Source organism: Enhydra lutris, unplaced genomic scaffold (assembly GCF_002288905.1).
Source record: "Enhydra lutris kenyoni isolate GAN:26980312 unplaced genomic scaffold, ASM228890v2 scaffoldscaffold13, whole genome shotgun sequence".
NCBI classification, from domain to species: Eukaryota; Metazoa; Chordata; class Mammalia; order Carnivora; family Mustelidae; genus Enhydra; species Enhydra lutris.
The window spans coordinates 7,988,461-8,004,244 of NW_019154097.1; the positions used below are offsets into that span (position 1 = coordinate 7,988,461).

At 49.9% G+C, this 15,784-nt stretch overlaps 1 protein-coding gene across 2 annotated transcripts in view; it reads left to right on the forward strand.

Annotated features, from left to right (window-relative positions):
• The window catches only part of LOC111145762 (collagen type XV alpha 1 chain), a 102,296-nt gene extending 87,213 nt beyond the window's left edge, over positions 1-15,083 (forward strand). For both annotated transcript variants that reach the window (XM_022500948.1, XM_022500949.1), the window contains 9 exons: positions 63-164; positions 1,050-1,194; positions 4,258-4,322; positions 5,955-6,083; positions 6,233-6,292; positions 6,999-7,052; positions 10,696-10,881; positions 12,711-12,826; positions 13,990-15,083. In XM_022500948.1, coding sequence (XP_022356656.1) covers positions 63-164; positions 1,050-1,194; positions 4,258-4,322; positions 5,955-6,083; positions 6,233-6,292; positions 6,999-7,052; positions 10,696-10,881; positions 12,711-12,826; positions 13,990-14,203 — 1,071 coding nt within the window. In that variant the 3' untranslated portion in view covers positions 14,204-15,083. The remainder of the gene's footprint in view (positions 1-62; positions 165-1,049; positions 1,195-4,257; positions 4,323-5,954; positions 6,084-6,232; positions 6,293-6,998; positions 7,053-10,695; positions 10,882-12,710; positions 12,827-13,989) is intronic.
• The last annotated feature ends 701 nt before the right edge of the window (positions 15,084-15,784 follow it).

The following is a 15,784-nucleotide window of genomic DNA, read 5'->3' on the forward strand; positions in this document are numbered from 1 at the left end:
GTGCTTGGGCTTAGGTCATAGACCGCTTCTTCTTACTCTTACTGAATGTTCTCGGCTTACAGGGGGAGAATGGAGACCAGGGGATCAAAGGAGAAAAAGGAGACTCTCACAGTGACTTCTCTGTGTCGGGGCCTCCAGGCCTGCCAGGAAGTCCTGGCTTGGTTGTGAGTAGTGACTTCTCCTCGCCATCTGCCTCAGTGAGCCCAGCCTTCCCTGAAGCCCCCCAGCAGGACCAGGCAGTTGGAGAGTCAAGGGTCTGTCACAGCACCAGAAGCTGGAGACAGGACTTGGGGATTGGCCTCCCTCCCTTGTATTTCTTTACTGATGGGGAGGTTGCTGAGGCCCATGGAGGAATGGGAGCAGGCTGTGGCCGTATGCATTCCGGCAACTTCCAGGTCATTCACCACACTGTCTTTTTCACATCAACGGTGGGGAAATTCACTCAACCCAAGGAGTTACTAATCGTGAACATATCAGATAATGAAGGTGGAAGGGAAGGGGAGGGAGATATTTTAGGAGGGTCTCTTTGATTCTTCTGAAATGTCATCAAAGAAGGAAACCCTAGATAGGTTCGGTCTTCTTAGGATGCCAAGTTTCTCCAGCTCACAGGAGAGAAATTCAGGTTATGCCTCCAGTGAGATAATGACCAGATCATGACCCTCAGGAGCCCTAAGCAAACTCTGGTCCCAGAGCTCACCACAAGGGTGGACCCTGCAGAGCCAGGAGACCGCGGGTCCGCTTCCTCCTTTGCTGAGAATTGGCTTTGACACTGAACAAGCCCCATCCTCTCTCTGTGCCTGAGTTTCCCAATCTGTGAAATGCAAAGTTGGGGCCCTTCTGACTCCAGGGCTCTGTGGAGTTGGACACAGTGCATGGACATGGACATGGAGCATGATGACTGGGCTGCTGTTCTCTAGGTCTTCTTCTGCCAGAGCTGTGCCTGGCATAGAGGCTAATTACTGACTTTTTACCAACATACAGAGACAGCTGGGGCCTCTAGAGAGCGATGCTGCGTTTTCTTTTCTGTTACTGTGCTCTTGCCTTGACAGGGCCAGAAAGGGGAGACTGTCATCGGGCCCCAGGGACCCCCGGGGGCTCCTGGCCTGCCTGGGCCTCCTGGCTTTGGAAGACCTGGATCCCCTGGGCCACCAGGACCCCCAGGGCCACCAGGACCCCCAGCAATCCTTGGAGCAGGTTAGTACCGTGCGTAGTGGTCTTTCATGCTTCCCTGCTGTTGTGCTCAGGGTCAGCTGCCCCAGCTGAGTGGCATGTCTGGGCCACACTGAGTGACAGAGAGCTATTTCCTGGACAGGCTTTTCTTTCTTTTTTTAAGCTGGTGTATAATTTACACGCCATAACATTTACCCATTCAAAGTGTACAGTTCACTGGTCTTTAATATATTCACAAGGTCGTGTTGCCATTCCTCTCATTCCAGAACGTTTTTATCATCCCCAAAAGACACCCTGCACCAATGAGCAGTCATTCTTGCCCTCCTCCCCCCACGGACCTGGGCTCACGAAAGTGTACTCGCTATTGCTCTGGCTTGGCCTGCTCTGGGACTGTCCTATCCGAGGACTCACACCCCACATGGCCTTCTGTGTCTGGTTGCCTCCCCTCCGTGCGATGCCCTCCAGGCTCAACCGTGCTGTAGCGTGCCCTAGCTCCTCCTTCCTCGCTCGGGCTGAGTGCCAGTCCGCTGCGTGCACCTGCTACCTCCTGCTGCTGCACTCATCGGCTGCGGGACACCCGCATTGTTTCTGCTTCTCGGCTATTGGGAATAATGCTGCTGGGAACATTCGCGTACGCGTTCTTGGGTGGACATATGTTTTCAAGTCTCCCGGGGGTGTGCTGCTCAGCCTGGCCTTGCCGGGTACCCGAGACACGTGTTGACTCTGTTTCGCCTTTTGAGGACCTGCTGACCTGCTTTCCAAAGTGGCCACCCTGTTTCTGCAGCCCCTCCAGCAGCGCAGGCCGGCCCCGGTGTCTGCTCGCTGCCACCCACCCATGTTAGTCTTCTACCCGTTTTATTCCAGACAGCGCCCAGCGCCATGAACAGAAAGCTTGCGGTGGTTTTTGTTCACCTTTCCCTACAGCCTAGAGACGTGGAACACCTTTTCATGTGTGGGTGGGAACTTTTGGCTGCTTTGTCAATGCCCGGCCCGCAGGGGACTCGAGGACAAGTGTCGATTCGAACCCTCTATAAAACTCTCCCTACCCAGAGGTCCCTTACTCCCTCAAACAACAAACAGGTGAAGTAGAAGAAAATCTCCCTTTACTGAACGTTCACCAAGCGCCAGCACTCCATTCGTCACTCTCCTACATCATTTCATGGAATTCTCACAGAGCCCTTCAAGGAAAGTACTAGCATCTCCATTTCACAGATGAGGAAAGTGAGACCCACAAATGTTTCCAAGGTCGCACGGCTAATTAGGGGCACCGACGGGACGCAGACCTAGATCAGCGTAGCTCCAAAAGCCTGTGTTCTGCCTTCCGGGCCCATGGTGGAAAAGCAGCAGTCAGAGCATGAGTGTGTCACTTTTGTTGTTTGTACCGGCACGAGCCATATGTGATGGAAGGACCCCTGGGAAGAGAAGTGTCAGGGACATCAGGGAGAACACAGGAGGTGGCTTTGGGATTGGGCTTTTGGGGGTTTTTGGCGGCAAGTGATAGAAATGTAACTCAAACTAGTTTAAGCAGAAGGGAAATTTATTGGATGTGAAGAAGGAGGTGAATCTTTCTTTGTGGGAGGGACCGGCCTACAGCTTGACCTCAGGCACAGCCTAGAACCAGGGACTCGACCCCTGAAGGGTTCTCTGGCCATCTCCTGTCTCGGCTTCTCTCTGTGTGCTAGCTTCACGTTTCTTCACCACAGACCACATCCCCTGCATGGTGGGAAATATGGTTACTGACAGCTCAGACTTTCCACCGCTCAGCTAGAAATCTTGGCCTTCTTTCTCGGTTTTAGTCTGAAAGGTCCTGGGGTGGAGAAGGCCTAGGGAAGAATTCTGACCAACCTGGCCTGGCCCCGATGCCCAGCTTTGGGCCAGTCACCTGTGGCCAGAAGGCGGGATCACATGAGAACAGGACGGTGCCTTCTGAATCCAAATGGTGGGGGGTCGGGGGAGGAAGAGGAAGTGAGGATCCTCATCCAACAAAGAAAGAAGTTGCTGGGCAGATGGAACCAGAGGAGCCAACATAACCTTGGGGGATGAGCAGCAGCGGCAGGAGGAGGAAGGATGCTACGGGACGCAGGGAATCTTGTTCATAGCAGCTCGATGGGAGACGCTGCCCAGGGCTCCTCGCTCCAGTGACAAAGGACTGTGTCTCACCTAGGGCACGCCATCCCCGGGTACAAAATGTCCTATCAATTAGCCCACTTAATCTTCGCAGTGACCCTGGGAGGGAGAGGAAATGGATCTTATTATAAAACTCATTTCATGGATGAAGACACTGAGGCTCAGAGAGGCTAGGAGACTTGCTCAAGGTCACAAATCATAGTAAGGGCTTGGCTGGGATCCAAACCCGGGTCCTCCAACCCTGTCTTCACCAGACATTCAGCATCTATGTAATGATTTTCAAGTCCTATGTCAGAACTGCGGACTTCCTTGCCCCTGAACAATCTCATAGGATAATTTTACCGGGAACTTGCCAAAACATCCTGAACTGCCAAGAGCCAAGAGCTTTGCAGATTTGGGGGTGGGGGTGGGGGGCGGGGTTTGGAGAGGTAGAAGGAGAGTATAAGCATTTTTCTAGGGAAGAGGGCTCTGACTCTTCAAACACTGCAAACATCTGGCGGGATGCTGTGTCCTTTGTGTAAAGCACATCCCTAGTTTCGATCTTTTCTCCGTTCTCACCACAGCCCAGGAAGAGGAAAGATTGGTTTACATTTCACAGGTGAGGAAGCAGGGGTTCAGGGAGCTTGTTGTCTCCTCGAGACATTTTTGGAAACTCCACTCAGACTGTCCTATAAGAACAACAGAAACAACGGGGATGCAGTCACTTGTGAAACTGAGAAAGTCCTAGTGTGGCTTCATGCGGGGCTACGGTCAAGAATCCCGGCTCTCTCCCAAACCTGTCAGCATGGTGGAGTCCCAGGCTGGGCCCACAGCCCCCCAGCTGCACTTGCAAGGCTCAGGGCTCCACAGTGCTCTGAATGGAGCTGTGAGGGCTCCCCTCGGTGACCCCCTCCCCCGACACCTGAGGTGTTTTGCGGAGACGGTGCCTTTTTGTAACTTCTCTTTTCTGCTTTGTCTTAGCTGTGGCCCTTCCAGGCCCACCCGGCCCTCCAGGACAGCCAGGGCTTCCCGGATCCAGAAACCTGGTCAGTATTATTACCACTGTGCATTTCTCCTTCTGCTCTGGCTGGGTTTCCTTAGAATTTCAACTATGGGGTGTAGGGGCTGGCAAACCTTTTAGGTAAGAATTAGGTCTCCATGGCCATAGAATTGGTACAATTCCACGTAAAGAGGTTCTTTATGGTGTCTTTAGGTGACTTACCAAGTAAAAAGAGAAGAGAATACAAAATCATTTATGACTCTGGTTCCACCCTTCTAATCCTTAATTGACTAAACGGTCACAAGAACCAATTCGATTACATCCAACACCAGAAGCATCAGAGTATCAGCAGGCTCACAGCAGGGCCCCTGCTGGTCAGACCTCCCCTGGGTCCTTGCGCCTTCTCGCTCCTTCCCCCGGACATCTCTCGTACATTCATTCCCCTGCACACCGTGGGCCCAGAGTGTAGCGAGCGCTCAGAGATGATTACCATGCCCAGGAAGAGGGACAAACACCTCACAAGGATGTCCGGAGTCCTGGGAATGCTCTGAGATCTTGGCTGGATTTTAGCTGGAAAATGTAGCTGTCAAAAGAAAAAAACCATCCAGCAGCTGACAGAATGTTGACATTGGGTGACTTTGGGGCATGTCTAAGCCATTTTGATGCCCAAAGTCATGATTTTCAAGACTAGGTGAAAACTAACTTTTTATGCTCTTTCTCAGTCAAGATGAAAAATACAGGCTCTCTTGGCTGATATTTCTCAGAGGTATGATGCCTCTCAGCAGGTTTTGGTAACTTGTGGCTGCTCCTGGAGTGGCCAAGATGGACAGCTGATCTTTTTCTGGACGATTTCTAGACGGAGAAATTACAGACCCCCATTGCCTCTCATGTATTTAATATTACAACTTTTTTGTTTAATTTTTTATTTTTATAAAAATAAAATTTTATTTTATTTAATTTTTACAATTTTACAATTTATTGTAATTGAAATCTAATTGTACAATCTTTTTTGCCCAACTGGGCAAAAAAGTTTCCAAACCTAAGTGGAATGGCCCACCGGCTTGTGTTTCTTATTCCAAATGAAAGCAAACTTGAAACTCTTTAAGGACTAGCAGGAGTTGGGCACCTGGGTGGCTCAGTGGGTTAAAGCCTCTGCCTTCAGCTCAGGTCATGATCCCAGGGTCCTGGGATCGAGCCCCGCATGGGGCTCTCTGCTCGGCAGGGAGCCTGCTTCCTCCTCTCTCTCTACCTGCCTCTCTGCCTACTTGTGATCTCTGTCAAATAAATAAATAAAATCTTAAAAAAAAAAAAAAAAGACTAGCAGGAGTTAAACACATTTAACAACGTCATGGCCACCAAGCCGACACACAGATCCAAGTGGCAAAATGTACCCATGGTTTTGCCGATGCCAAGACCCAAGAAAGACAACCTTCTATATAGTTTTTAACTGTCCTTGTGCCCCTAGAATATCATCTTCCTATTTTCCTTTATTCATTACAGTTCCAGTTTGTGCTCTGAGCTAATTGGTGTTTTTGTTTCCTCATAAAGAATGTCCTTTGGCTATTAATGAAGTTACATATGTCTCAAAGGCACAAAGAGCCTTTCACTGGCTGTGAGGGGAATCCTGCCACCACTCTAGCGGTAACAGCACTGTTGGGAATGGAAAACTTTCTGACAGGTGACAGCATTTAGTACCATGGATGACATGCTGCAGAAAGCACATCTGGTCATTGAAGGGACCTTCATCTACCTGAGGGACAGCACGGAGTTCTTCATTCGGGTCCGAGATGGTTGGAAGAAATTACAGGTTAATTCTTAAGCTTCCTTTTAACAAGCTGCCTGCAGATACCCTCTAAAAATAATAACCTACCCCCTGGAAATGCCATTTTTCTGTTTTGAAACTAGGCTGACATTCTCCAGTTGATGTTTCATTTTCAATGTATTGTTTTCTTTCAGCTGGGAGAATTGATCCCCATTCCTGCCGACAGCCCGCCGCCCCCTGCGCTCTCCAGCAATGTGAGTAGTTGCCCTGCCTTACTTCTCACTCCTTCGCTCATCAGCATCTATGAAGTCCCCCTCAGTGTCCAGAACCAAGCTTTCCAACCTCTGCCCAGCCAGCTGGTGGAAGCCCAGAAATTCCCAAATGCCAACAGAATGCTCTCACAGGAGAGCAGAGCAGGAACCGGACCCAGAGGGTGGAGACCTGCTATTTCCATGTTGTAGCTGAATCCTCTTGTAGCTTCCAACCACTCTTGGTCTCAGTTTATTCCCCTGTGAAATCGTGGTTGGCATAAGTGGTCTAGAAGAGCCCTTTGCTTTTTGCACTCTGTGACTTCTTTGCCTGATAAGACCATTGTCAACTTCCATTGTCCATTTTTTTGGCCCTGCAGCAACCCCTTGAGGCACGTCTTGCCATCCCCACCCTGCTTTGCGGGGAAACAGAGGCTCTAGTTGAAGTGAATAAGTTGGTTCTAAGACACGGTCTTCTGCTTCCTCAGTTCTGTGTTCTCTGTAAAAGATTGGAGAATATCCCCTCCCTTCCTGAGGATCCTGTCTTCCTGGTTGGGGAGGGGGGTCCTGGGGAGGGGGAGGCATGAAACTCCTTAGAGTGTCCTGGAGACAATGACAGACAATGCAAAGCATCACAGTCGCCCCTTGGTGTGCTCTGAGGATCAGACTGGATGCTTATTCAGGACCATTTGTTTCCTCTTTTATGTGACAGCCACATCCGCCTCCGCTGATGCCGATCTCAAGTGTCAGTTACGAGAGACCTGTTGTAAGTAGGGTTCATGCTTTTCCCCCGCTGCAAGTGCTGGGTGTGTGTCCAACAACGTGTACTCCCCCGCCCCGTGCCTGGAGCCCTCTCCCTCCCCCTCAAGATGCATAGAGACTAGCAGGGGGGGCAACCCAAAAACCAGGGAGTTACGATAGTTGGTAAGTCATTGAGGTGAGGCACACACTGGGTGCTGGGGGAATGAGGAACCGCAAAAAATTCTGCCTTCTTTACTAGAGGGAGCCCCTAAACTAAGACCTAAAGGAGAGTTGAGAGCAGGAGAGAGGCAGGCAGGTGGGAGAGAGTGGGCATATTCGAGGCAGAGGGGATTTGGAACAGAGGGAGGCAAGGGGAGGTATTGGGCATTCGTAGAACAGCAGGTACCTCATCTGGCTGAAGAGGCAGGTTTTAAGGCAGAGAAGGGAGAAATTTAGTTTGCAGAGGACAAGGGCCTGTAAGCAAAGCTAAGGGCTTTGACCTATTCCAGCGGGCAATGAAGAGCTACTGAAGGGTTGCAAACAAGAAAACAGTCTCTAAGATTGGCATTTCAGAGATTACCTTGGTTATGGTGTACACATGGTTCGGAAGGGACAGGCCCAGGAGCCCAAAGACAGTCAGGTGGCTATTGTATTCCTTGAACCAGGATCACAGCGGTGAACACGTAGAAAAATAAGATTGGAGAGAAAATAAAAAGGCAGGAGTGACAGATTTGGTCCCCGGTACAGATATGGGACAGCGGGGATGAGGGCGATCGGGAACGATGCCCAGGTTTCTGCTTGGATCGTCAAGGGTGCTGCTTTTCTTCCGGAGGGTCGTTGTGTTGCCAGAGTGACAGCACTGACCCTTTTCCTTCATGAGCTTAAGTGAAGGTGTTTAGATCACTGCAGGAACCTCCTGAAACTCAACGGCAGGAAGTACAACTTCCTGGGACTCCTGTGGGACTCCTGTCCCTGCTGTTCGTCCGCGCTGGTACAGGGCAGCTTCTGTAAGGCTCTCTCTTCCTGCCGCCTTTCCACCCCCACCCCAACACGCAGACATAGGTCACATCCACAAGCTCGCACGCCACTTTGAGTTGTCGTGGCACTGACCTTGGTCCCAGCTCCAGGGGGTCTTGCAGCTGGAGGGCCCAGTACCACCTGACTCGGTCCAGGGTCTGTGTGGAGAGGTCATCTGCGGGGTCATCTTGGGCTCATTGCCCACTCCCAGCCGAATCGAGCTTAGCCAAGAGAATGAGATTGAATGGCCTAAGGCCATGCCTTTTTAGCAAGGGTCCTGGGGCCTTTTCAAAGAACAAGACCTGGATTCGCAGCAGAGACGTGTTTCTTGGGGGTGTTGCCACTCACCAGTCAGGACCCCCTTGGGGGCACAGTGAGTCTGAGGCACCCATAGGATATGTGAATGGAGGTCACCCAGAGGGAGTCGGATCGGGGGCCTGGTCTGGAGGTACTCCGGACCTGGGAGTCTTCTACCGAGCTGTGACCTGGGTGAGGAGGGTGGTAGGATTCCCAAAAGAGAGTGTGTGCACTGAGCAGGGTTGGAGAGCATAGAGCAAAAGCAAAAAGGAGCCGATGGAAGAATCATGAGAACTATAGAAGCCATAGCCCGAGAGGAGGAAAGAATGACAAGCAAGGTAGAAGCCAGCAGTATCAGAAGCTGCAAGAGGTCCATCCGAAGAACAAAACAGTGTCCTCCAAATTTAGAAGCCAGAGATGAGCATATCTGGGTTGTGGAGGGATGCTTGAGAGGACAGGAGAGGTGAGATGAGGAAAGAGAGACGTGTGTGGAGGTCACCCTTCCAAAAGTTCGGCCATGAAGGGGAGAAGTTAGGGCAGCAGCTGAAGGATGTTTTAAAGTAGTATTTTGTCAATTCTAAAGTCATGTGTATTTTGTAGAAAATCTGGGCAATAAATGAAAAAAATGGAGAAGGAAACAGTAAATCCCCAATAACTTTACCAAAACTACAACCACTTCCCAGATCACCCTTTTAACATTTGACTATTGGACTTGTATTGTCTTCATAAAAACGATAGCATGTTCATTATTAAAAATGTCCTGGCTCCTAGAGAAATACAGACATGAGGGCACAAAAGCCCCCAGTCTTGCCATTTGGAAACAGCCATCATTCCAGACAGTTCTTTATGTATCTTTGTTAAAAAAAAAGGGGGGGGGTGGAGATGGGTGGGATTAGAAGGATGCATGCACCTGTGCCCCTTCTCCAGGTGTCCCCTGGTGTGGGGACGCCATCCTCTGGTCACTGCACTTGGGTGTAGCCATGAGAAGCATGCTGGTTGGAAGGTTGTGGAACCCTAGGGCCTCGTCCCTCGGGTGCTGGTCCTCAGGTCGATGGGAGGGAGGAAGACAGAGCCTGTGTGTGAGGCTGGAAGTCCGGTGGCCTGAAGGTGGTCTTGGTGAGCGAGCAGCAGGCTGCAGCTGCCTCCTCATCCTCAGGCTGGTGCTGGGAGGGCTGCGGGGGAAGCCTTGTCTCAGGTAGGAGGCAAAGGGTGTGCTTGACCTGGACCTCTATCCAGCTTGACGATGTAGGCAGAACCAGGGATGAAAAAACAGGAAGAAACTGGGAGGTGTGGCATGCGTGGTCTCTTCTCTTCAAAATGGGGAAGGAAAGGGGTGGCGAAACAGAGAAGAATGTCCCAAGAAGCGCAGGGGGGACTGCGTGGGACGGTCCGAATGTTGTGGTTCATGGCGGCCAGACCCTTGCTGAGTGGGAGAATGCCAACATGGCGACCCTTGGTGTTGGGCCATGTAGAAGCTTGGTGCTGGGGACATTCAGCCTGGAGAGGCAGCTCAGGAATGGGGAGAGGAGCGCTGGCCACCTCCTGCCTCACCCCACAGGGCTCATTTCGTGTCTTTTGGTTTAAGAACTTTTGAAATATTTTTCTTTTCTGGGGACTTGGGCCAGCCCTCTCCAAGGTGACATCGAAGAGGGAGAGGGCCACTCTTGGACACATGCCACAGAATGTATTCCAAAGGGCACAGCACAAAGGCCGGGAGAGAGGCATGGGTTTGGGGAGAAGAAGTGTGGGAGAAAACAGACTATGGAACGACTTTTATTTTGGCCGCTGCCCAAGGTGGCAGGAATGTGAGGCTCGAGTTACTGTGTGACCCCTAGTTTCTAAAAGGGTCTACCCAGCAGTCTTAGCAAGATATGTCATGACTTTCTCCTTTCAGTGCCTTTCCCTCTGGACCCTCATGATCAGCCCCAACCTACTCGGGGAGTAGAGGAAAGGGCAAGGCCGGCCAGCGTGGTGGAGTTCTGGGATCCAGTACCAAAGCTGGCTTAAATCCCTCTTGGAAGCTGAACTAGGGCAGACCCAGGAGTCTCCAGCAGATGGCCTGCACCCTGGGTTCAGATCTCTGAAGTGCTTGCTTTTGTTTTGTTTTCTGCTATACGGAGGACGTGGTCACCATCTAGAGTGGGTCAGAGAGCTGAAGCCCGCTGCTTGGGCTCCGAGCTCCCTGCCCCAGAGACGGTCAGGCCGGGGCTGGAAAGCCTCCCTCAGGCAGAGGCTGAGGGACACCACCTGTAGCGCCTTCCATCCTGGGGAGTCCAGGGTCTTACCAGCAACCTGAGATGGGTATGCAGGTTAGAGTTGGCTTCTAACTTTTAACTCTCACTTACTTTTCACAGCTGCACTTGGTTGCCCTGAACACGCCATTTTCTGGAGACTTCCGAGCTGATTTTCAGTGCTTCCAGCAGGCCAGGGCTGCAGGGCTATTGTCCACCTACCGGGCCTTCCTGTCCTCCCATCTGCAAGACCTCTCCACGGTTGTGAGGAAAGCAGAGAGATACAGCCTTCCAATAGTGAACCTCAAGGTAAGCATAAGTATTCTTCCCAGTGGCTGCTGGAGGCACTGGTCTCACAGAGACTGACATCGTCAGAGGCTTGCTGGTTCCAGACCCTGCCTGTCCCTGACTGGCTGTGTGCCTGGGTGGATCAGTTAAACCTCTCTGTGCCTCAGCTTCCTGACGTTTACCATGGTCCTTCCTGCTTAGATGGTATGACTCTCAGAGCAGACAAGTACAAAGTGCTTTATACCCATCATCTTAATAAATACTTCCAATAAAAAGGAGTTATTCTTTCCTCAAATAGTCATATGTGGAAACTGAGGCACAAAGGGAGAGAGGAATTTGCTGAAAATCACTAGAAACCAGAAGTCAGGTCCTTGACGCCCAGTTTGGGATTCCCAGTTCCAGAGAGAACTGTTGAGCACTGGTCCCAGAGCAGAGCCCAGTTGTCCTGCCCCCTACTTTGGTCCTCTTGGCACATCCAAACTGCCCGAACCTGGCAGGTATTTCTCTGCCCCCTTTTGCTGGCAAGGCACGTCCTTGTAGGACCCCTGTTCCACGATGAAAATGGCCGGTTCCTTTAATTCCATGGAGGGACAGCTCTGTCACCGCTTACATGCAGCCTGGACCATGACCTCTCACTGTATTTCAGTTACTCTGAGACCTCCAAGGCGCTGTGACCCGTCGTGCTCCAATTTGGTACCTCCAGACCCCACACCTGGTCCTTTCTTTCTCTTTCCCTGAGGTTCTGTTCTGCCACATTCACCCACTCAGATGACAAGTATTCTTGGAATATAGATAACTGAAGGGCACTAGGCTCCTTCAGGAAAAGAAGTGAGAGGGTCATCTCCATAGTGCAGATTGGCACAAGCCCTGGCACAACTCTGAAGTTCAGTATATATGTAGAAAATTTTTTAAAAATAAAAATTAGTGAGGCACCTGGGTGGCTCAGTGGGTTGGGCCTCTGCCTTTGGCTCGGATCGTGGTCTCAGGGTCCTGGGATCGAGCCCTGCATTGGGCTCTCTGCTTGGCGGGGAGCCTGCTTCCCCACCCCTCTCTCTGCCTGCCTCTCTGCCTACTTGTGATCTCTCTCTCTCTCTCTGTGTCAAATAAAATAAAATAAAATCTTTGAAAAAAAATTAGTAAAGACCTAAAACACACTTTTGATGGGGAGGAACCTTTATATGCCTATAATAAGAGAAATTATCTCAAGAAATAAACAATAAAAGCAAAAGGGTTCAAGGATGGATTGTAAAATCAAACCACAAACATTTCCTGAGTTCCCAGTCAGTCCAGGCTCTGGGCCTGGGGCTGGTGGCTTTGGCATGGGGTGGCCTCTCGGCTTTAAAGAATGAATAAATAGGGCATCTGGGTGGCACACTTGTTAAGCATCTGTCTTCGGCTCAGGTCATGATCCTAGGGTCCTGGGATCGAGCCCTGCATCGGGCTCCCCGCTCCGTGGGAAGTGTGCTTCTCCCTCTCCCACTCTCCCTGCTGTGTTCCCTCTCTTGCTCTCTCTCTCTCTCTCTCTCTCTGTCAAATGAATAAATAAAATCTTTTAAAAAATCAATGAATAAATAGCTAGTCCAGGGCACCTGGGTGGCTCAGTGGGTTAAAGCCTCTGCCTTCGGCTCAGGTCATGATCCCAGCGTCCTGGGATCGAGCCCCGCATCAGGCTCTCTGCTCTGCGGAGAGCCTGCTTCCTCCTCTCTCTGCCTGCCTCCCTGCCTGCTTGTGATCTCTCTCTCTCTCTCTGTCAAATATATAAATAAAATCTTAAAAAAAAAAAAAAAAAAGCTAGTCCACTAGCAGGCCCATAGCACAGTAACTCCAATGAAGTATTTCTATCTCTACAGGGCCAAGTACTTTTCAACAATTGGGACACAATTTTTTCTGGCCATGGAGGTCAGTTCAATACACATATTCCGATATACTCCTTTGATGGCCGAGATGTGATGACGGATCCTTCCTGGTAAGTCAGGGGTAAGCCCTCAAAGTATACGGAGTGACAGTTTTAGGAGACATTCTAACAATGAGATGCTTTTACCGGCCGCCCCTCTGGGCTGTTACTAACACAGAGCCTCAGCCATGCAGCTGAAGGCCATAGAAAGAGCCCTGGTCTTGCAGCTGGGAAACCTGAGACCAGTCCCTTAATAAGGGACCTTTCAAGTTTCCTCCACATTATGAGCCTCAGTGGCCTCACTGTGAAATGGACAAGATGATCATATCTATACCACAGGATTGCTGTGAGCATAAAATGATAAGTGTGAGAACGTCCAGCATGCTGTAGACACTCAGCAAATGGTAAGGAGTGCTGTTCTTCATGATCCTTTAACCCTGTGCTGTGAGCTGTGCTCTAATTCTTTGGAAATGGTGTGTGCTATTAAGATTAAGACAATTTGGTTAGGGTGCCAGGGTGGCTCAGTCGATTGAGTATCTGACTCTTGATTTTGGCTCAGGTCCTGATCTCAGGGTCATGAGTTCAAGCCCCTCATTGGGCTCCACACAAGGCATGGAGCCTACTTAAAAAAAAAAAAGAGAGAGAGAGATTAGAACAAGCTTGGCAAAGCTTTCCTCAATGTCTACCCTATGCCAGGCCCGATGCCCACCCAGAAGGCATAGTAATAAACCTTTACAAGGCTCACAGTCTACAGGGGAGGACAATCACCACCTAGCTACAGTCCTAGATGGAACACTGTAATTGTAAAATGGAGTAACAGGTATGATGATGGGAGCACAGAGGAAAGATTTATCCTTATATGGGGCTGACAGTCAAGGAGGCTGCCTGTAAGAGGAGGCATTTAGTGGACTTTGAAAGACCAGAAGGAATCCCTGGTCTGAAAATGAAAGAGAAGCCACTCCAGACTATGAGACCTTGTGAGCAAAGGTTCAGAGTCACAAAAGCAGAGCATATGGTCTAGGACAGGTCCGAGCTGGGTGGGGATAGAATACAGAGTGTTCAGCTAGTTGGAAGGAATGACATTCCCAGTGGTGGGGAGAGACTATGATGTGGGGTCAGACTATGAAGAACTCAAGAGTTGGACTTGATTTGTGACTTAGGCCAATTTGTTCTTCGATGAGGTATGCCACAAAGAAGCAACATCTCGAAAGTAATGTGGCACAATTCCTTTGCAGGCCCCAGAAGGTCATCTGGCATGGCTCCAGCCCCCACGGAGTGCGTCTTGTGGATAACTACTGTGAAGCGTGGCGAACCGCTGACATGGCTGTCACGGGACTGGCCTCCCCACTGAGCACGGGGAAGATTCTGGACCAGAAAACATACAGCTGTGCTAATAGGCTCATCGTTCTGTGTATCGAAAACAGTTTCATGACAGATGCCAGGAAGTAATGACCTTCCAATGATTCATAAGGGTTTTCCAGTTTTTCTTATGTGAAGAGTTGACACTGAAATCTAAAAGGTTTAAATGTTGTAAATATTAGTTTATTTTTTATTACACATTCATCACAACAGCAACCAAAGAAAACATACCTCAATACACTCAAAACTGAAGACATAAAGGACTCAGATCAAAAATAAAATCTGATCCATCTATTGGTGCTAGATTTTGCAGGAGGTCCCGTGTGGTGTGGACACGTCCCACCACGGTTAAGAGCGAGTTGAAAACAAAGGCCCCCTGCATTCTTCAGAAAGGAATTTCTTCCTTTAACCATTGTTGCTGAGTGTAAGATGTCCTTCATGTTTTCTCACAAAGTCAGTGTTTAGACATGTTACCCTTTCTAAGTTATGTGCCGACTGAAGGCCTTATTCTTCACGCATCTGTAATACGTACCCATCCTTTGCTGTTCCTACAGAGACAGAACTGCTCAAAGGATCCCATTTGTATTTTCTGATATTACCAGACTTTAATGTTTATTTCCTAAACTATTATTGCCATCATGCTTTAGGAGTTTTATATTTTTACACAATCATATTTTAGTATGGCATCTGTTTATATAACTCTGACTTGCTGGAAAAGTTTAAGCTCCAAATGATCTGAAACTAGAAAAGAAATTGCGCCTAATGACTATCTTTCCCTTGGAGGCCCTCCTCCCCCCCTCCCCGGCCCCCTGATTGTATGACTTCCTTGGGGCAACACTCAAGAATTCCAACTACCATTGAACCGACAGGTTCATGAAGATGAATTTTCTGAGATGCATATATCTTTGTGCTGTATACTTCAATTTTTTTTTTTCCATGTAAGTGAACATAAAAACATCTTTTCCAGGCACTTTCTTCTGTTTGACTCTTTGCCCCCAGTTCCTTTATTCTCCACCGCTGATGTGGAAGTGGCCCTGGGGCGAGTTTGGTCACCCTGCCGCTGCCACACAGCCCTCGGGAGATGATCAGAGAGCAGGAGGATTTCCCGTCATGCTCCTCCGGGCCTGCCTGTTGTCTCCCCCTTGGTGAGAGCAGTGTGGGGTGGGCAGAAGAACCCCAGCCCGGGAAACACGGTGAACTGTGACTGCAGCAACGCGTGGCCTTGGGCAAGCCTGCTAGGTTCTTTCAAGGAGGTTGGCATAAAAGAGCCCTAATATCAGCTGCCAGTTATTAAACATCAACCTTATTATAAGGCCCATTTGCCTTTCTTAAAACCCTGCAAGGTGGGTATTTTTAGCTCCACTTTACAAATGGGGGGGAAAAGAAAAGTTGAGGCTCAGGAAGTCCCTTGTTCCTTGTTCCAGGTGGCCTAGCTGGTGAATGGTGGGGCTGCTTTCAGACTTGGTCTGTGTCAGCTCTTTGCAAGGAACCCCTGCAGGAGGTTGCCTGCCTGCGCTCTCCAGCTCTGAGTCTGTGATGCTCTGGCTCTTGGCTTGACCCTGCTAGAGAAACAGAATCACCAAATCCACCCAAATAGTCCTTGAGGTGGGAAGGAAATTGAGGACAAAAAAAAAGCACACAGCCCAGAACCTCCACTTAGGGGCTTCCTAA